The 21,663-nt window shown below is 40.2% G+C and overlaps 1 protein-coding gene and 1 long non-coding RNA gene across 2 annotated transcripts in view; one reads left to right on the top strand and one right to left on the bottom strand.

Moving 5' to 3' along the window:
• LOC146000071 (arrestin domain-containing protein 3-like) overlaps positions 1 to 21,663 on the top strand; it is a 216,138-nt gene that overhangs the window by 98,380 nt on the left and 96,095 nt on the right. Inside the window, exon 2 of the mRNA XM_083137399.1 lies at positions 19,789 to 19,911. Coding sequence (XP_082993525.1) covers positions 19,789 to 19,911 — 123 coding nt within the window. The remainder of the gene's footprint in view (positions 1 to 19,788; positions 19,912 to 21,663) is intronic.
• LOC146000072 (uncharacterized) overlaps positions 15,908 to 21,663 on the bottom strand; it is a 36,979-nt gene continuing 31,223 nt past the window's right edge. Inside the window, exons 2-3 of the long non-coding RNA XR_014443472.1 lie at positions 19,777 to 19,986; positions 15,908 to 16,030 (exon numbers count right to left, since the gene is read on the bottom strand). This is a non-coding gene — a long non-coding RNA (uncharacterized LOC146000072). The remainder of the gene's footprint in view (positions 16,031 to 19,776; positions 19,987 to 21,663) is intronic.

Genomic DNA, 21,663 nt, shown 5'->3' on the forward strand with positions numbered 1-21,663 from the left:
CTAGGAGAAGTTCGCCAGACATTAAGCCACGTGTCAAATTCGAAGCAAACTTACGTCAAGCATGATTTCAAGACAGGCAGACTGACGAACTGAGACAACGGAAAAGAAACCTTTACCATGCTGCAAATGGTTAGCTAACCCTGTAATTTATCCTCAATCTTCTTGCTTCGTCGCTTTCCTCTTCAAGAGCTGCAAAATGGAACCACGTATTTAGCCTGCACCACCAAGAAGAGCTGCCACGTAATTATCGTGTTTACTGAAACGGCCGCTTCGCGAATTAGTGGCAGCACAAGACGTCCCTTTCTCGCCTTTACTCTCTCTCCCCCTATCTACACGGCCAATTAACATCCACCACAACTTTATAGCCATTTTTTTATTAATTTGCGAATTTTACTACTAGATGGCAGAAGAAGCTGGACTTTTTATTCCCTGTGCGTGCACCGAAGGACAAACTGAACGCGTAATTTGATGTGGAAGTAAAGCTACTGATTTTCAGTTTCTTTAATGAATATTAACCAGAAAAATCAGAATCTTCAGTAGTAGTGCCCTGCTGCTGTTTGCTCCTGTCTCGGCAGGTATAAATGACACAAATATGATTAAAAGATGTAGACAGTCTTTAGGCAGTATCGAATACGAGCTAAAGGAAACGACTCTGGGAAAATAATATACATGTATAATCGATTATTGGGTGAATTATATTTCTTTAAATGAAATGTAAATGATTTTAAAAGTGGATTAAGAAATATGAGAGATTTTGAGAGTGAATCGATTGTGATCGCGCATGCGCAGTGTTTTAAACCACACAAGGAACGGTTTTCTGTGATGTAGTCATTCAAGTGAAAACCGATAGAACTTGGCGCTTATGACGTTGGTAATCTACCACACTTTTCCGTACTGAAACTTACATATACATATATCTTAAACACTTGTATAATCAGAGGTTTAATCATCCTCATCGCCACTATTGACCTAAAATAGCAGAAAACGACTTAAATTTTTAAAAAAATTACAAGACCCACTGAATTTTAGTATGTTTGGTATTGAAATGAGACCGTATTGCCTCCTGATATTTTATACGATCGTGCAAGGCAGAGACAGCACATATTTTACAGTTTTATAGGACATAACGTTCCGGACCCTACTCATGAATTGATACCACAGCATATGAAAATTTGCAACTCCCTACTGCCCTGTTAAGAAAGGAGCCGTTTTTGACCAGAATGGTGACGGGAGACGAAAAGTGGACCCTTTGCCGCAGCAGTGAACGCAAACGCCAGTGGGTGCCTGAAGGGGGTATGATGGGAACGATGGAGCTCTACCTACACAATGATGTTCTGTGTTTGGTGGCATATGCTAATGTGATATCATCCATTTTGGAATGATTCCACCGAAGCAGATAATCGGGGCGGAGGTCTACTGTCAGCAGTTGGAACGGCTAGGGTTGCATTGCTGGACAGACACCCTGCACTGGTCAATCATCAGGGTGTTCTGATCCACAGGCAACTCCCGCACACACACACCAAGGGGCACCTGTGAGAAATTACAGGAATTTGGATGGGAGAAAATGTCCCACCCACCTTATTCACCGGACTTTGCGCCTACAGATTAAAGTCTCCAAAACAATATATTGACGAAAACCACGGACAAGATTTTGTCGTCAAACACCTCAGCTTTCTTCTAACGCGGTGTTCAAAAACTGGTTGACAGTTGGCAGAGCGAAGTAGAAACATGGGTTGAGTATTATGATGACTGACGTTTGTGTTTCAGGTGTGTCATTATTCTTTTCTTTCTTGTGGCAAAAAAAGGACATTACTTATGGGATGACCTAATACATTTGGACCATGTGGTTTCACTCACTCAAATCTTTCGAATGTGTTCAAATAGATTCAGCTGCGGTGAATGAATCCGTAATTAATGTGATAAGAAATCGGTCAAAGACAATTTGAAAGGTTTTTGGAATAATCGATGTTTATTTTACTCCGCTTTTCTGCCACTTTTGGCTATTCGCGAAGATGTGGATGAATGATAAGATGCTGAAGTTGATGAACGGACATTCACAAAGAACACCCATGTCGAGGCGAAGATTCGAATCCTGGACCCCGACACGCTAACATCCTACGATTGCTGACGCCAAGAATTGAAAAGACTAATACGCGTGTCCGGCTGTCCATTCGCATGTGCACACCCAAATAAATCTCTAATGCAATTAATTTTTATTACAGTTACTCAGTAAACACCACCTCCTTCAAAACGTGTTCCCACGCCACTTCTGTTTACATTTGCTTCCCTGGCTCACCAGCGTTTCTGCCCGAAGTAAGTCTCTCGCGTCGACTGAGACTCGCTCGCACTTCTCACCGTTCTAAGCAAGCGAGCAGAGAAAGCCGATTGGCTCAGATCACAGACCTCTAGGTACATACTGGAAACGATGCGCATCTTCGCTTGCGCATAGCCAGGCGATAGAAATATGGCGGAGCTGCGCATTTTAGAGCTTTTATTATTTTCATATTTCTGAATAAATTATTTGTTCTCACTTGTGGAATTGAATATGTAGAGTCATATCCTTCCTAGTAAACTTAAAAATTACAATCTTGTGTGGTGCAATGACTCACAATCTTCACAATAGCTGTTACAAGTAGAAATATGAAGGTATGCTCGCAGCCATGATAGTATCCCCCGGCATTGAAATGTTAGGCTTCAAGTTGACCCATGTTAGAAGGCCCACATTTCCAGTCTGGTATCTAGATTTCTGTGGCTCAGATAGAGCCTTCTGGCTTCGGCATCGCTCCCTGGTGGCTTGTAACAGTAGGGGCTTCATTCGCATAGGATATTCGTGACCTACAATCACCAGTCATGTTCTTCTGTCACGTAGTGTTGCAATCCCGTCCCATTCGAGACCGTGTGACGTAATCGAGAGCAACTCACAGACAGGCCCGTAGCCAGGCAGAGTACCGTCAGCCCCCTTTGACATTAGGTCATTAGGTAAACTATTTTTGTTTAATTTGTTTGCAGTGAAAAGTGAAAATGCAGACAGCAGCTCTAGACTTTAGAAAGTTCTTTTCTAAGGGAACCTCTTTATCTGTACCTTCGCTGCCCCTTCCACATCTGCGTCAAAGATCAACAGCTCCCAATTTTTTGGGAACGAATGGGAGTTTTATTGCTTCAGGCAGGGGTGGAATGTACTGTAGACACTATGATTGAAAATTGTGTAATTTTGCTTGTGTGATATGAATATCTGTATATCAAAATCAGTTTGGAGTGTATAGTAAGGGATGATGTCAGTAGAAGTCAATTAACACTTCAAGAGATGTTTTATAAGATATAGAAAAACTAGTATTTGCATGATATTTCTAAGTTTTATGTTTTACATTAACTTGATGACCCCTCCCCCCCACACACACACGTAATTTACCTTCATTTAACACTGTTCAACTTTCGAAAATGGACTTGGTCTACAAAGTCCCCCCCTGATAGCCCGTGAGCCCCCCTGGAGATCAATTCTAGATACGGGCCTGCTCGCAGATCATTGTAAATTTAGGAATATTTTTAGAAAACTGACATTTTGGTGGTATCTTCACGTTCTAGCTCTGTTTCGAGCATGACAGGCGCATAAAGCCCCGCTAGTTCTTGGTGTCCTGACTTGAACAAGAAAGTGGAGCGAGCGAAAGGAATAGGAGGGGAAAACAGCTAACAGCGAAACCGGTGTTGCAGAAAATCGTCTTGCATTGTAACAATGTATTTGATGCTGCCTTTGATTTGCATAGCTTGGCCGAGAGAATAATGTCCCTGTGGCGCTGCCGTCGAATTTTCAACCGCAAGTGAGTGGAGGAAGCGTGGGCTATACAATCAGCTGCTTGCATTGTTCTCCTGTTCCTGTGCTGCCAAATTGTGCAGCTCGTTGCAGTGTCAAGTGTTTGTTATCATCCGTACAGAGCGAAAACAGATATTTAACGTTGTGAATTGTTTCACAACATAGCAAGCTACAAAACGAATACGAAAAGCCAGCTTTCTATCTTAAAAAATAAGCTACTTAAATTATTATTTTAAAATCAATATTTTTTTAAAAGTGACAAGTCAGTCATAAAGAAAGACACTGTATTTTGTATGTCTATCAGTCCACCAAATAGTTTTAGTAGTTTCTCAAATACCGTTAACGATTATTAACAGAGATAACGGATGAACATTGTCTAAAATCTGCTTTAAATTGCTCTTGTAGTTTTTATCTACTTCATTCTTGTTACACCCATGTTCAATCCTCATCTATGTTAAAATATATAAGGTATAAATTTGGGAATTTAGATGTTCGAGAATTTTCATAAAACCCAATGTGACTTCAACTGTTTTAATGTACCAACCTTTATGTAACTGACTAATGCCGGTATATTTAAAAATGTTATTACTCAATGCGTGAAGATAGCTAAATTAGCTTCAATAATTTGTCAAATTCAACTAATGGATAAATCAAAGATTTTTATTGTAATTAATGAAAAAAAATGTCATAATTGACAGACGGGGGTGCGAGACTGTGGAGTACAGGTATTTTTTAGTAGTAATATTACTTAATCCTAGCTTTGTGTCGTCTAGTACAGTGGGATGGATGCAGAAGTATATTGGCAAATTGTGCATGACTATTTTCAGTAATTTTTATCCTGCATCCTGACATTTTATTTCCAATTCAAGAAGCTTTTATTGGGTAGAACGAAGAGCATGAACATGGTGATGGACAATTTGCTTGGTAATACTTGTGAATTCCAGTCCGTGATGTGCCGTATAAGTTTACGTCTACATGCGTTGTCTACACGTAATCTACGCGTAGATTACCTAGTTTACATAGACTACATAAACAATCTAAAGTACATTAAAATTAATTTTCAAGTCTTTCATATGCTTTCATGAAAGGAAAGTGATATTTTCAACTATATTGGTTCCTAATGAACTGACAAAAATCCTATTTACAACAAAATTTCTCTTCTCTTCTATCATCAACTACGAAAGAAGATAAATTGTATGCAAAAAAAAAATCAACAGATGGCAATCGTGAGGCAAAAGTAGTGTTTCTCATAAAACACTAGAATATTTCCTACAGTATGTTTTTTCCTAGGTGAGAAATTGTTCGGATCTGCAAGGAAGACTATGAAAGGTTCTTCTCACACGTTACCAACTGATACGTAGTATAATTTTGTTTTACTTCCAAAGCGCCATTTCTAAGTTATCACCTTACGTCATCTGCGTGTATAAAATAGTCCACGTGTGGAATGCAGATTACCCTTGTTTACGCGTAGACGCACATCACTGATACCACTGTACACCAGGCACGTGTGCTGGAGATGATGAATACACCACAAGGTTCACTGCTTGTGATTTTAACAAGAATTTTAACCTCAGATACAAGGTTAGTGTGTCTTCTTGTGCCTTCTGGCATACTAGACCGTGTCGGGAATACTCGACAACGAGAACCCTAAGTATAAGAAGTCTTTAGTGCAAAGTCTTCCCTTATGAATTCAGACTACGTTTTCTTATCTAGAGCGCATTACTCCCTAGCTCCAGTACTTGTGCTTCCTCCGCTGTGATGTATTGGAACTGGTAGTGAATAAACTAATGAAGTCAAAATTCAATTTGGTGTTAGAATTTCCCTCCATTCCTACCCTAAGAAAGGTTTCAGAGCAGACCCTTAAAAGTCTTCATATTCTCGGCTCTAGGAATAAAGGGAAAATAACTGTTCGAGCGTGCCATTCTAGACATGTTCTTTAAGGAAGATATTGAAGTGTAGGAATAACTATTCTTGATAATGGAATTGCCCGTAATCTCACCCCATCTGCTGGAAGCATGCCGCCATACATCGCACGAACATTGTTAAGTAACACGATTACAGTGCCACCATTTTTGCTCCAGGAGAAACCGGAAATGGATCTTCCTCCGCGTGGCGCTACGATCGGCGGGAGAGGAGCTGCCCTGACCCAATCAGGAAGCTGTAGATTGGCGCCGAGCTTCCAATTCAATGAAAATGTCTATGCGGGGGTGGGAAGGGGGCGAGGGCAATAGAAGCACTTCCGTTATTCGAAACTCACTTTCTGAGTTAGCACCGAAACAATTATGTAAAAGAGGACGATGTCTTCCCACGAAAACAGTCTCAGAAAAGGAACACTATGGATGTGCGGAATTGTCATAGAGAAGATAGGGAACAGTAACCAAGCCATATAAGAAAATTTGGAAAAAAGAATAGATTCGAAATGCTGTTGGAGTATTAGATGTGACAATTTGACCTACCAGGCCTGCTAATAGCAACACAGTCGCTCATGATGTAAATGAATGAACACCAATTAATATTTAAATGATGGTGAAGTACTAACCTATATGTATCTCACTGATGGCGGAATCTTTTAAATTTAATTTTTTTTATGAATTTATATTTTTTAACTCGAACAGATTTGTCAAGAAATTTTAAATAATTTAACAAAACTTACCAATGCAATAATTTTTATTATAACAAAAGAAACAGGCAGAAGTACGAGATACAGAACACGGGTATAAATACGCCTAGAATTTGCTATGCACAGATCTCAAGGTACCAGACTGAAGACGATGCACTACTTTAAAAAGCTGTATCTCTAAGTTTATGTATAACTTTCACTTGTGCTGGTTGTTTTCTCTGAAAATGAAAGATCGTTCAATGCTGACCAAGACTTTTGTGCGTAAAAATCGACGAAAACGTGTAGCACGATAAAACGTGCGGAAAATGTAACGTCATTCTTCATTAGTATCCAGCTCCCGGCATGACCAAGGGTAAATTTAAGATGTCACAAGAACCTAGGGCGATGAGGACATTGAATAAAGGGATCGAACACAAAACACAACATCTGCGGACCGAGCGGCCCTATATTACAAGATTAGAAGTGATGACGAACATAATCGCTTGCTATTCTTTAATCTAACAAAGTACTTCCAGTGAAGAAATTATCATTCACTGAATTAGACAGATAATGATCCTTGCTAGTAGTTTGGAAGTTTCAATTCCGTCACTGTGATGGCGACATTAAACCTTTTACGGCATCTCCAAAGAAACGTCTTGGAATTTCTTCTTATTCTTATGACCCATTGGTACGTCAGTGGATGGAAGAAGATATTTCTTTCACGATAACTCTACTGCCATAACAACATTTAAAAGTTTAGTGCATAATGCATAAAGTTCTTGGGTAAGTTAGGAAACAATAATGCAAATGTTCGTTTAAGTGCAACACAATAAATACAGCCGGTGGCCTAGTCAGTCAACCTCCGTGGTGGCGGAGTGGTTAGAACAGCAGACTACGACGCCAGAGGTCCCGGGTTCGAATCCCGGTTAAGACATGAATGTTCGTGTTCGTCTGCCTTGAATGAAAAAGAGATTCGAAATTAATTGATATGAGTATGATATGTGGGGAAGTCTGCCGGCTAGAGGTCTTCCTTAAAAGAGAATAACGTCGGTATGGCGTCTGACTGCCAGGTGGGAGATTACGGTTCGATTCATGGTGTGGGTGATCTAAGATCGGAATTATTCCGACCTTATCCCAGCATAAAGCTGCTCTGAGGCTCACCCAGCCTTGGGTGAGCCTACCTTGGGGTAACCCTAGGGGGTAAAGACGGCCGGAACGTAGTGCCAATCACATCGCCTCCAAAATGGCTGAGATCGAAAATGTGTGGGGTCCTATCCATACATCCCCTAAATGTGCCTTCATGGCACAGTGCTATATGCACGGGAAACTTTAACTTTTACCTTACAATAAATACAGAGATAGTTCCTTACTAATTCGACCAATGACATGGACATTTGCAAAGGAATAAAAAAGTAAATAACAATAGTCGTACATTAATGAAGAAACCGATTGGCTAACTTCGAACTACAGCTATGTTAACACGTACACTAAAATATGCGACATTTTTTTTGGCAGAACTAGAACTAGTTTGGCTCATATTTGGAATGTCATAGTTTACATGTTTACCAATATCTCAAGAACTAATGAAGGCATATGACGCTGATAAATACTGTTACTTTAGGCGATATTTAAAATAATATTTTCTGATAAAATAACGTTCATGAATGTTGACTAGGCAACGCGTCATCTATTGGCAAATACGTAACACTAGACACTCATTGCTTGTAACATCTTCACTGTTCTAAAATTATAAATAAAAATGTTTTTTGGGGGGTATACAAGAAAATGTGGCTCCTGGGTATCATTCTACACCCTCGATTTGACGCACATTTCAAATATTTTCGGGAAAATATTTAGTTCCTCATAACAAACAGTGTTTGTAAATAGCGCGGAAGGTAATTTTTTACATCTACGTGCTACGAAACTTACGTTTTTCTTAAAATTAAAATTCCTTGCGTAACGTCAAAGAGGTTTTTCAGGGATTCTATGATGGCGGATGATGGATTTATGTCACAAGAGCAAATCTGAAGATTTCGGATCATGGATTCATGTCACAGGCGCACGTCTGAATTTTTTCGTTTTCTTCTTGTGATTGACTTGTGCAATGGGAGCATTTGCGATTGCGATATGTTATTTGTGTGATATATTGGCGGGTTGGACATTTCAGACATTGGATTTCATTTATGTGACTTCAGAAATTGGAATTATTTATTTATTTTTGGCAACTGCAGGCCGAAAATGACTTGTGGGATGGGATAATTTGCGACTTCTTATTTTTATGATGGGACGGGAGTGGAGGGTGGTATTCTGTGGAAAAGGACAACAAGGACTTTCAACATAAGAGTTACTTCATTTTTGGACTTTGAAATTTAACTTCGACCCGCAATTCAGTGCCTGTCCTTGGTAAAAAGAGGTAAGTTACCTTCTTAGGTTTAATTTTAGCCTTAATTTTTTATATCTTCATACGTCAATGCGGAAAGCAGTGAGAAATAGTGTTGGGGGCAGGTGACTCCGGCCAATTTCTAACATGCCTTTAAAAGGGATTCTATAAATAAAGACGGGTAGCCGGAGCGTGGCGTAGCGGAGCGGAGGCGCGGCCACGGTAGCGGTAGGGGGCGGTAGGTCAATTATCCCAGGGGCGTAGCCCAGAATGGGTTGGAAATTTGTACTCAACAATTTCAAACGACAATATCTCAACTTCAAACGGCTGTACATTCGTAAATACTTGTTTCCGCTCTCCAAATTTTTGTTCCTCATAATTAGCATCACATAATCTTCATAAAAAAATTAAAAAACTTCCAAAATCGGGGGTGTAGAATGGGACACCGGACCCGAAAATGTATACACTGGAAATGGAAAAATTATTATTATTTAAAATTTCGGAATCGCATATTTCTGACCTTTGTCACGTATCAGTTATTCTCTCTTTCCATGAGCCTGCTGGTTAGGAGTATAGAGTGCAACTCTGTGCCTCACTTATCACACAAGCCACAAACAACGTCCCTCCATTAACTTTTGACGTCAGCGCGGAATGCTTTTATTGTAGTCTAAATGCAGTAGCGTAACTAACATTCTCTACGCCCACCTCTCGCAACTTTCAGCTGTGTGCCTACTCGTTTCCTTTTTTTAAACTTTCCCTTCTAAAATATTAATTCACGCCTACATTTATATTAGATATGTACAAATATTAAAATACATACATGTAATTTCAGTCAATGTAAAAACTGGTACGAAAGGTTAAGACAACATAGCCTACAAACTGTAAAAAAGTATATATTATAATTATATATAAATACACTGTTACTACAAAAAATTACGATTTTGTTAAATGCCCATTACCAGTCCTCAGCATTTTTTGGTGAAAGCAAATTCTTTTGCTAGCTTGGTCAATTCCAGTTTTCAAGCACGCTTTCGAAGCTTAACAGCGGCTGTTCACTCAATCTCACTCTTGTCATTGTGCTTCTCAAGTAATTTTTTATCAATTTTAGCTTAGAAAACTACCTCTCAGCTGATGACGTCAAAAATAGGGTCAAATACAGTATACAGAGTGACCTGTAATTAGATGTATTCCCTGAAAGAGTTTAAAGTAGAGGTAATTTTCAATAAATGGTACAAGTAGTATAAGCCGGAGACACATTAAACTCGTTTGTTATCAAATAAAAATCATTGCTACTTACCTCATATGCATAGCGGAAGATTATTCAAGCTGGGGATCACTTTTTTCCCCATGAAAAAGCGTTATTTTTAACATTATAATCATTTATTGGTCGTTGCTAATTCAGCACGCAAATTTTGACTCACATTGTCTATCGTCAGCTGATATGCAGTATCGTCAGCTGATGTGCAGTGTTTCCAAACTTATGAACCGATAAATGCCGCACAAACTATTCACAAAAGGTTTTTAAGCGATAATTGAGGCTAGACTCTACTTTACGTCCTTATCTGCATGGTGATTGCTTCTTTGCGTTCGCGGTGCGTGATCGTGGTGCGGCACCCGGCTGCTCTTCGGGTAAGTACCTTTTTCTTTTTATACTTTCTGTTCACGATAGCCCCACTATCCATTCACGGCGTCGAGGTATGCCTACGAGGTTAGGTTAGGCCTGTTAGGTTGCGTTCCATTAACACTCATTTCACCCCTAAATATGTGCTTCATCATCTAAAAAAATCCTCAGTACGTTCAATTACGCATATCCGGACAACATCGGTTTTTCTCGATTTACTCCTTCAGGAAATTTTTCCTCGCTTTGGGATTTACGTTGTTGAATTCCTTATAAAATAAGCTTTCCAACGATATATGACACGTATTCCTTAGGAAAAGGACGTAAACTAGAGTCTTACCTTAAATTGGAAAAAAAACAAACCGCTCGCACGTCATCTTGTAAAACTACCGCGTGGTTGCTACACTGTGAGGGGGTTACATAACCAAACGCACGGAACATTTGATTCACGTAGTCAACGGTAATGGCGGCACGAGCTATCACACAACGGAGATGCATGATTGACGAAAAATACCTTATTTACAGGCAAAATACGTAGGAGGATTCTAAAAAACAATATCCCCGGCTTCAGAAAGTCCTCAAGAACACAATTCCGTAAGTACTTTCTCGTCTTTTCTCCTGTAAATTTTAAGAAATCCGTCTCCGGCTTATACTACTGTTACCCAATAAATTTGACTATATGATACCCCGTGCGAAAAGTAGTAGTTTTCGAGATAATCGAACTTTTATTGTTTTTTTTTTAAATACAATTTTCCACATATTGAGAAAAAAACAGCTCATTGTATGGCACTTATTTCAGCGTTTTCCGATAGCTAACAAATAAATGGTTCGTTGAAAAAAAAAAGTTTGTCCCAAATAAAAATCACATGTAAGTAACGGGTGGGTCTAAACTTACAAGTGGTGATAACAAAAATGCACTCTTAGTTTACTTGGCAACGTATTAATAACAAAAATGGTATGACACGAACCGTACAAATTACTTAAATTACTTCCTTGAGTCATCGGCTATCCAACAAGGTACAAATGTTGCCAACATTCACATTTGTGTACAAGAAATAATACTTCATTCATTTTCACGTTAATTTCCTTAGAAGCGCGCTATCTGGGCCGCTGTTACTCACGCTTTGGTTGTTAGCTGTTATATCGTACGCCCACTAGAGGACAATACCTGTCTTATCACGTAAACAATTGATACAAATGTGAATCATGCAGCTCACTAGATGACAGTACCTAAGAGCCTCCGGAAGGAAAGGATTTGCAGGTGCATGCTGCTAGCGAACACACAAACTTGCCCTGTCTTGTTTGTCCTTGGAAGTCGTCAACATGCAAGTGTTGCCAGTGATACCTTATAATCATTTTGTGTTCGAAATTAGCTAAATGAAGGATCCTCAACAATTTAGATTAACTACATGAAAGTTATTGTCAGCTATATATTTTCAAATCTATTTCACTCATCTTGCTGATTTCACAGTCGACTGAAGAAGGGTTTCACTTATCGCACAACACTTGAGCAACATTGTGTTCTGACGTCATGGGAGAAGCTTTTTAATTTTAGTCTAAATGCCTACGTTGTTAGGTGAGGCTGGCTGGCTATGTTTAGTTCTCTTAGCCTAAATAATAATTTTTCATTGTATTTATGAAAATGGAACCTAACCTAACAGGCCTAACCTAACCTTGTAGGCATTCATCGTCTGACGTCAGAACACAAGGTAGCAAAACCGTTGTGCGACAAGGAAGACCCGATTGAATAATGATCAGGGGTGAGTCAGAGGCAACAGCTACTGAGGTGTTTCTCCACGCAAGTTGGCTTATCACTGGCAACACTTGCATGCCAGATTCAAGGACAAATAAGACAGGACAAGTTTGCCTGTTCGCTAACAGCACGCACCTGCAAATCCTTCCGTAACTGTGTTCGCTGAGAGCAAGTGTTCGATACGAGCACGTTCGCTAACAGCACGGCACCGTTTCCCTAATCGCCGTTTACCAGACGCGCGAGTGTTTTGTACGACATACCGGTCCATCCGGGAAACCGGTTCGGTTCGACGACGGCAAGGCGATGCAGGCAGACCTCGCGAGTTTGCTCCTGAAGCGAAGGAGGAAATGCTGGAGTGTTTTCAAAGAGACTGCACTACATCGACGAGAGTTCTGGCCAAACAACTTGGCATGAGTCAGTAGAAAGTGTGGTTCACTTTGCATACTGCACAGCTTTATCCATACCACTACACACCCCGTGCACGCTCTGGAGGAGGGGGACCTTGCCAGGAGGATGGATTTTTTGTCGTTTTCTAATAAACGCTGATCTCGAGGTTCCAGATTACCTCAGCAAGATTTTATGGACGGATGAATCAATGTTCGACCGGAACGGTGTAACCAATTTCCATAATGCGCGTTATTGGGCACCAAAGGACGAGAACTCGAAAAAAGTCAAAGAAAAAGCCAGTCAGAGAAGATTATCATTGAATGTATGGATGGGTGTCATCAACAATCATTTGATCGGGCCATTTTTCCTGCCCCCAAATCTTAAATGGCATCACTTATGAATATTTTTTGAGGAACGAGATGGCAATGTTGTTGGAGGATGTGCCTCTAGCCACAAGACGTGACATGATTTACCAGCATGACGGCTGCCCAGCTCACTTCTGCCTGGGCGTGCGACAGTGGCTGGATGAAAATTACCCAAATAAATGGATTGGCCGAGGCGGCCCGATTCCATGGCCGGCTCGATCCGCTGATATGACGCCTTGCGACTTCTGCATTTGGGGCCACATGAAAGACTTAGTTTACAAGACACCGGTAAACTCGCAAGAAGAGCTCAGGGAGAGGATCTTAACAGCTGGTCAACACATCAAGGACACCATCACATCACGAGTTAAGAGACCAAATGTCCGTAAAAACCTGCGTGCCTGTATTCGTAACGGAGGTGCCCACTTTGAGCATGGCGTGTAATGTTCTTAAATTGTAATGTTCATTGATTCCATTCACATGAAAATGAATGAAGTATTATTTCTTGTACACAAATGTGAATGTTGGCAACATTTGTACCTTGTTGGATAGCCGATGACTCAAGTAAGTAATGTAAGTAATTTGTACGCTTCGTGTCATACCATTTTTGTTATTAATACGTTGCCAAGTAAACTAAGAGTGCATTTTTTTATCATCACTTGTAAGTTTAGACCCACCCGGTACTTACATGTGATTGTTATTTGAGAAAAACTTTTTTTCAACGAACTACATATTTGTTAGCTATCAGAAAACGCTGAAATAAGTGCCATACAATGAGCTTTATCTCAATTCGTATTTTTATGTGGAAGATTGTAATAAAAAAACAATAATAATTCGATTATCTCGAAAACTACTACTTTTCGGACGGGGTTTCATATGGTCAAATTTATTGCAAATTGCCTCTACTTTAACCCCCTTCAGGGAATATATCTAATTAGAGTCACCCTGTATAAGCAGTGCATACGTCAGGAATGCTGCTAGCCAGAATTCTGTTTTCTATCAAGAGGAATTCTGCAACGTCGCCAGATGCGTGGCGTGCATGTAGCCGGTGTTACCGCAGGTAACAGCAAAATGTAAAGAATGAAAAAGTTGTTTCAATAAAATGACAACATTGTTAAATACGTTAATGATCACCGTTGCCGTCGAGTAGATATTGACTAGGACATTTTTTCTGCAGCCGACAGAAGCGAAGAGGGAGACCGTTCCCCTACCCTGAAGAGGCAACAAGGGAGAATAGGGCGCCAATGCAAGGAAAGAGCGGGGAAGGACTTTGGGGCATAGTGTGCTATGGGGTTATTCATATGCCTGTTAAGGGGCCCTGTTGCCGTTCAGACCTACCGGATCAGCCAGTGTTGTCACATCGGATTGGTAGAAAGGCGCTAAATCCCACCTAAAATAGGAATATCATTTCTGTGAAGCAACTAGAGGTAGACTGCAGAGCCAAGGCTGGATTGAACTACAACGGAGACTAGTTATTTAATAAACGAAAATATAGTTCCTTGGTGTGATTCGTGATTTGGACAAACCTTGCTCCAAATACTAAGTTGGCAACAGCAGTACGTACAGCTGGGTGGCTTCCCTTCCACAAAGCAGCGGAGTTCTGTCGTCTGCTCAGTGCTCACCACACAAACGTCAAACTGACAGAGAAAAGTGGGGTTCTTCTTCTTTCCCTTCGCACCTCATTGCAAAGAAACAGAGACAGATGAAGAATTGACAATGGTCTACCACTATTCGTTGGATTTTCGTGGTAACTGTCTCATGAGTGGTAGTTCTTTCTAGGAGTGTTTGTGGCTAAATCACTGTGCTGATTGCAAAACAAGGACGAAATGAACAAGTATCTAGCTCGGAGACATGTTTTCTTTACCGGGGGGGATGGTGATAACGTCTAGCAGGCATAATTGTCGTACTGATAGCCGGTAACACTTTTGAAATAGTCACGCCACGCCACTTAACTTCTTTCTTTTGATTTCAGTTGACACTACATTCCGAAAATAAACAATTTCCGTAGCTATAGTGCAAGATACATCTTCATATTTCTCCCGGAAATTAGTAGCGGATTCCACTAACTGTCTGTCGGTGTGTTCCGTTAGGGCTTAAAAAGGTGAAGCTTTCTTTGATTTGTTTCATGCTCTGAAATCTCTAAAGCACTGGAGCAGAAAAGTGCATTTTCTCGCCTATCGTCTACCCTTCGGCGACGTAATCAATTACTTGAACTATTCAGCTAATGAAGGGTTTCTTCTAATCTGGTAATTTACTGTCTACTTTTCTAGAGATTAATATTTTGTTGCAGTTGTAAGGGCATAAAAATAAAATATGTTTGGTCGATAATATATTTTAACGCCGAAAGGAAAATTCTTTTGAACTATCGGTCTTTCTTAATTTATCATTCTTGCTGCGCCCCCACCCCCCGCACCGCGGTGGTTGCGGGGCGTTATTTACGCCACTGACTAAATGTCTCTGTTGTTAGGCTATGCTTGGTAGGTTTAGTTCTCTTAGAATAAATAATACCTGTTTGGGCAAGCCTCGAACAATTGCAGTGTATTTATGCAAACCTAACAAGCCTATACGAAGATATTTGAGGCTTGTGCGATAAGTGAAGCCCAAAGGGAAAAGGTGCAATGTAGATAAGAGGTGTCTCAACCAGGTGCCAGCAGGCTCGTATCACTCCTTGCTTTCGTATTGAAGCCAGTGGGCGGAGCTTACGTTTGTCTGCGTAAGATGGCCGCATCTACTACAACCAATGACTTAACAAACAGAAGAACATCGCATCGGCTGCTGCAAGCGCACGCGGGCTGGAAGGAGCATGGAATTAGGCTCCAACTACAAACGAAAATTCGAGGTCTACTTTACACTTAAATACTACAAAACAAACTATGACTGGCGTTATTTGCTTATGGAATATTATTCCTTCAGGTTTTCTGTCGCTTCTGTTAGTACAGCCGTGTGTTGAGCAGGCACCATTGCTTCCTAAATCTTATTCAAAAGTACACAAAATTACATGCTTTCTTACGGCGTCTTCGAATGTTATGGTCTGACTTCTCCGGTTCTGTCACGTGACCCGGCTTCAGAAACAGCGCTTAGTGCTTACTCCTCCCCCTTCATGGTCTCAACTGGTGCTGCCATCTAGAACAGAAGAAGGTAATCGAGTTATCTCAGTGTGATGAATGGAACAAGTCATTGGGGTAGTCGTGACTCGCGATAAAAAGGATGAGAATGAGAGAAGAATGAAATAGGGATACGAAGATTGGGATCGAAAAGAAACTAGAAATAAGGAAAGGGGGAATTAGGAAAGAAATCGAAAGAAAGAAAATAGGAAAGTATGAGAACGAAAGAAATAAAATTGAGAAATAGAGGGGGAATAAATGGGAGCGAAAGAAGGAGAGAGTTAGAGAAAGAAGTAGTGTTAAAAAGAAATTATACAAAAATGTTAAATTCAGGACAGAATTCTGAACATAGTAATGAACTCTCTTAAACGTGGTTAGCCAAATAAGATAAGAGTCATTCCATATGAAATCAACACAGCCTACAACCTGACCAACTCCGATTTTCATGAAATTTGGGAAGTTGAAACTATGCATGGAACTTAGTAACTATGAAAACTATAACTATAAAAAAAGGTAAAGTGCTCCACTGTGCTTAGCACAACGCCATGAAGGCGTATAGGGGGTAACGCCCCACACTTTTTCGATCCGGTCATGAGTGGGGGTGATGTGATCAGCACAACGCCCCTGACCGCCTTTACCCACCAGGGTTTACCCCAGGTACCCATGTCATTCGAGGCTGGGTGGGCGCCGGGGCCGCTTCCAACGTTAGAGAAGTTCCCGGATTTGAACCGGCCGGGGATCGAACCCAAGACCTTGAGCATGGTAGTCAGACGCGTTACCGACTGCGTCACCGCGGCCAGTAATTGTTAAATTATTCAAGGTCAAAGTTCGCATAAATTGCTCTTTTTGAGCCCGCTTAGCTAAACTAAATGTGCTGTAACTCCGCCCCTATTTCGCCTAAGAAGCTCAAGTAAAGCTTATTGTACAGGGAATTGAACAAGCTTTCCAGTGATATATAACAAGCCTACCTTTGGATAAAAATATAATTTTGTCACGTGATCTGACCTTTGATCTTGAAAACTCAAAACATGTCATCACCAAAAATCATGATAGAAATATGTTTGGTCCCTCATGCCATACTCTAAAACATATCAAAAAATCATTTTGGGACTGCAATGGGATCAGAAGATACAAAATAATATGTGTAACTATGTGACTGATAAAAGCCCCATTGCATGAACTATGACGAGTCAAATGTCCCTTGCACCCCCTACAAAATGTAAAGGAGTTATCCTGGGTATAATTGGTCATGAAAGAAATAGGTTAGGCACAGGGAGATCCCTAGCCGTGTGTGTCATGCGCAGGTCCGGCATATTGTTGACCGCAATATTGAATTCAACCAGTGGCGGCTCGTGCGGTCTGCAAGGGGTAGGGCACATTCAAAATATAGGTTATATCTTAGAACTAATGGAAGTCATACCAGTGGCATGTAATATATATCGAATTAAAAATATGTAATACTTTAGAAAAGTTTACCTTGTAATTTCATTTCTTGTATAACACGAAAAAAGGGAGAATTAACTGTGTTATGATTGATTGATTTGGTGTGTGTTTTTGGCGGACCTAATTCTTTCGACAACAATTGTTCCTGGTGATTTAAAATTTGACTTTGTAGTATCTCACCTGATTCATTTCGCTTTATTTTCAAGCGCACGGTAACACGTCAGTAAAGAACTGATAACACCAGTTTATGAAAACTTCTCAAAGCACATCGAACCTCGACAAGACTTCCCCACCTCCTTCTTCCAAAGATCCTTTCCTTCGGTAAGCTACGGTAAATGGACCCAGCCACCATCTAGCGGGGAAACCTAAAAACAACGCCCCAAGTGTGGGTCCTGTGTCTCAGCGATATTGTGACAATTCGCAATAAAAACACCCGTAATCCCCCGGACCTCCCCCACAGCTCAGAATGTAGATCATGTTAAAGCATTGAGGCAGGAAGTCCGCAGCGAGAATGTAACCCTTGCTATGTTGCCAAGTTTCGTCCATCCCACTGTATAAAGAGTGCGTGCGGCAAAACAAATACAATACAAGCGTTGCAAACAAGCGTAAATTGTTATAATTGTAGTTCTTTTTAGATACATAAAGGTTGGAGGGGCACGTGACCGTGTGACCTAAGGGTAGAACCGTGCCTGAATTCAACGTAAAAATTTCAAAGGAAAGGGCTAGAATTTCACGAGAAATCAAGTGACGAAGGTTTTTCCAACATATATTTAACCAGAAAAAGTTATTACTGCATGCTTGTAACCATTTTCTCCTTTTCGAGGTGTTAAAAACAAAGCATTAGAATGCTCCTAATGTGTTAGGAACTCATTCAGATCACGCTGACATTTCGGGAGAGATAGAAGTATACGCACCATTGCAGATGATTTTAATCAGCGACATTCACCAAATAGTTGAATAGTGAAAAATATGAAATACGATATTGAAAAAATCCATGCCTGGTGCAAAACTGTCACTCTTCGCCTTAATACATTCTGTTTGCTTCTTTCAGCAATGGTTAATTTCATTACACAATTAGCAGTGGTTTAACACAATATCTATTTTTGCAGCTTAAATATAATGAAAGAAAATGTGCATTTAACATAATGCACTCTGTGAAAGTATTGTCAATATTTTTTTGTATGCCATGCACCACTTCAGTTCTGGAAAAATACTGGCGTGTGGTAGCAATTAAAATTGAACTGATGCTATCTAATACTGACAATACTGATCTAGCAAATAATTTAGACAATCCACACAAAATGAAACTAAATTGTGTTGCACAAGCAATTTGACAATCAAGACCTACCAAGCGAATGGGTCTCCGATTCCCTGCTTGTCCCTGAAATGCGAGCGAAGTGGGCATGTTGACAGGAAGAGGTGTCGTGTACGACTGGTCAAAAATCAGGCGTGTAGCGACCGGTAGCAACCGCTTTTCCGACCTTGAACTGGAGGCGGAAAGTCTGGGTTTCCGAAAGTCCGTTCTTTGGCCGGGCGGAATTTAGGGTCGTATAACAAATATTAATTATTCTTCAGCTGCTTGATGCACGCCGTTCTGAAAGCCTGGAGGATCACTTAATGAATTGTACATGGTTTGTAGCCTATACAAAAGTGATCTTTGTTCTAGGGATAACCTTGGAAAGAAAGAAGTTGTTGAATCTGCTGTTGGTACGTGGGATGGAGATGTGAAGAAGTGGGAAGAGTTTGTTAGTGAAAAGTTGTCCATTCATGATTCTGAAAAGAAATGTCATATGTGACATTAACGGCGAAGAGGAAGATTATTAATCTTTAGAGTGTTTGGAAAGATTTGCAAGGGCTGGACATCTATGTTTGACTATTCTGAGGAAACATTTACTACTTCGTCTGCTTTCACAGGACATTGACCAAATAAAGAAACCATATTCATGAATAGATGAAACGCATGTTACTCTTAAAAACTGAGAAATATAGGAAATAAATGTAGTATTTTATTATGTTTCAAATAATCGATACGAGAACGAGAGAAGACCATTCATGTCCTGTTGGAACGAGACCGAGAAAGAGACAAATCTTTATACAATCGATAAACATTTATTTTTTACTTTATATGTTAATCTTTTTTAGACTTTTTTAGACGAGATTCGAAACTGAGACGGAAGCAAGACTTGACTTTACATGTGGAGACGACGAGACAGTGTGCATGGAACATATGAATTGTTTCCAATTTTAGTTCTTTAGTTAGTAAAATGCTCATACTGTGGGTATAATGGAAATAACACGTGAGGCATTCCTATATCATTGTACCTCTTCTTGCAGCGGTGCGGGTTGTGCTTCGAGGGAAGGCACATGCCGAGTGGAAGGTCGTCGTCAGCGGAGACAGAAGGACCGTGAAGGATGACCAGTACTTCATTGACGACAGGACCATCCTCTGGGGGAAAGGTCAGTTATATATACAGCAGGGGCGTCCTTTTATGGAGTTAGAGCGGGTCGGAAACACTCCTTGGTCTTCAATTCCTGAAAACGAGAGAGACATATGAGTAACTTTCTTATTTTCCTATTAATAATAGCATTTACAATAGCATGTTTATTGATAGTTGAAATCCAGATTGAATAGTTTCTGTTATACACTTTGTAATTTGACACAAAGAATAAAGACACTATATTTATTTACGTATGTTTTTTCTATTGAAAATATTGCTTCTACGACCAATGACAAAAGAAAGTGACTATAGTTAAGGGACCAAATCTAGCCCCCCAACACACACACATTGTCCATTTACTTTCACTTTATTTCTTTGAATAGAAAGTGCATTTTGACGCTTTAACCCTACCTTACCCGAGATGAGGGGGGCTGTCAGGCCCACCGCCTCTATTTTTTTCGATTTTTCAACAATTAATTTTTATTGATAAAAAATTCAAAATAAATTACATTGTTCCCTAGGGAGTTCCCAACATTTCTGTATTACTTTTGTTCATAAAAACATAAATGTAATGTAAATAGGAGGCAAAATGCACTTGGTGGGCATATCAGGTGCCATCTTTGAATGCTTCTTATTCGAGACACTCATGCCAGTAAGAGCGTGCAATTGGTTGGTAATTATGGTAATTTTTGTAGTTATTATAATTAATGAAGAACTACATCTCTCTAAAGGATTAATGAAAAATTATTATGGTTTTTGTGAGTTTTAGTAAGTGGTAAAATATGTGTGTGACACTCTAATTTTTATAATTATAATTAATAAATAGCTGCATATGTATAATCAACAAAGGAATCAGTGATTAAATAACAAAGTAGTTTCTTGAATTTTAATGATAAAGAAAGTGTGGGCCTGTGAGTCCCCCCCCCTCATGTAAGTACGTTTCTCGTACGGCACGAGTAAGCTAGTGTTAAACTTTGCTATCAAAATGCCAAACCACCACAGAATGGACAGGACAGGTATTATCAAATAGCCTGGACGATCTGTAAATATAATTTGTTTGCACGTATTTTATAAATGAATACCACGCACTTTTCGTACTCCCGTGTCAGTACAATTGCCAGCCACCCTCTCCCTACTGTTAATGAAATGCAGAAGCTACTTACTATACTCTAACTTGGTAATTATTGGAGCGAGCGAATGAAAACAAGTCTCTGCGCGAGTGCTGATTCGAGAGGGTTCGGCCAAACAACTCACCAGAGGTGAAGTGAGTGAAGCTAACAGCAGTTTGCAGCAGCGAGCACTTCTCTGCTCCGGCAACTAGCTTTCTTCCCTTCTCTTCCGTTATGCGCGGAGTTGGTGCACAGATTTCACGGCCGAGCGTTGGTGGGCTTCCTATCAGAAATTGTATCCTTGTGCTTTATACAAACCCGCCGAACAGTTATGTAAATTGGGTTGTCTATGTGTACGGCTGAAGATTAAGTAGTTGATTTACGAAGCACAGAGAGAATTCTCAACAATTGCATGTTTCTTTCAGCGTGTGGGGCCTCATCGATGGCGCAGTGGTAACGATGCCGCCTTGTAATCAAGGGATCCCGGGTTTGATTTCCAGTAAAGGTGCACTCACATCAAACTGTAGGTTCAGTCCCGAGTAGGCTAGCTGCGCATCAAGTGAACTTAAAGGAACTTTCTCAAACTTTAAGCGTATAATACGTGTTCGACTGAAACTTTTTGAGTAGCTGTTTTAAATCTTTACGCTACATTGAGACAAGCA

Source organism: Lepisma saccharinum, chromosome 16 (assembly GCF_977018435.1).
Source record: "Lepisma saccharinum chromosome 16, izLepSacc3.1, whole genome shotgun sequence".
Classification (NCBI taxonomy): Eukaryota; Metazoa; Arthropoda; class Insecta; order Zygentoma; family Lepismatidae; genus Lepisma; species Lepisma saccharinum.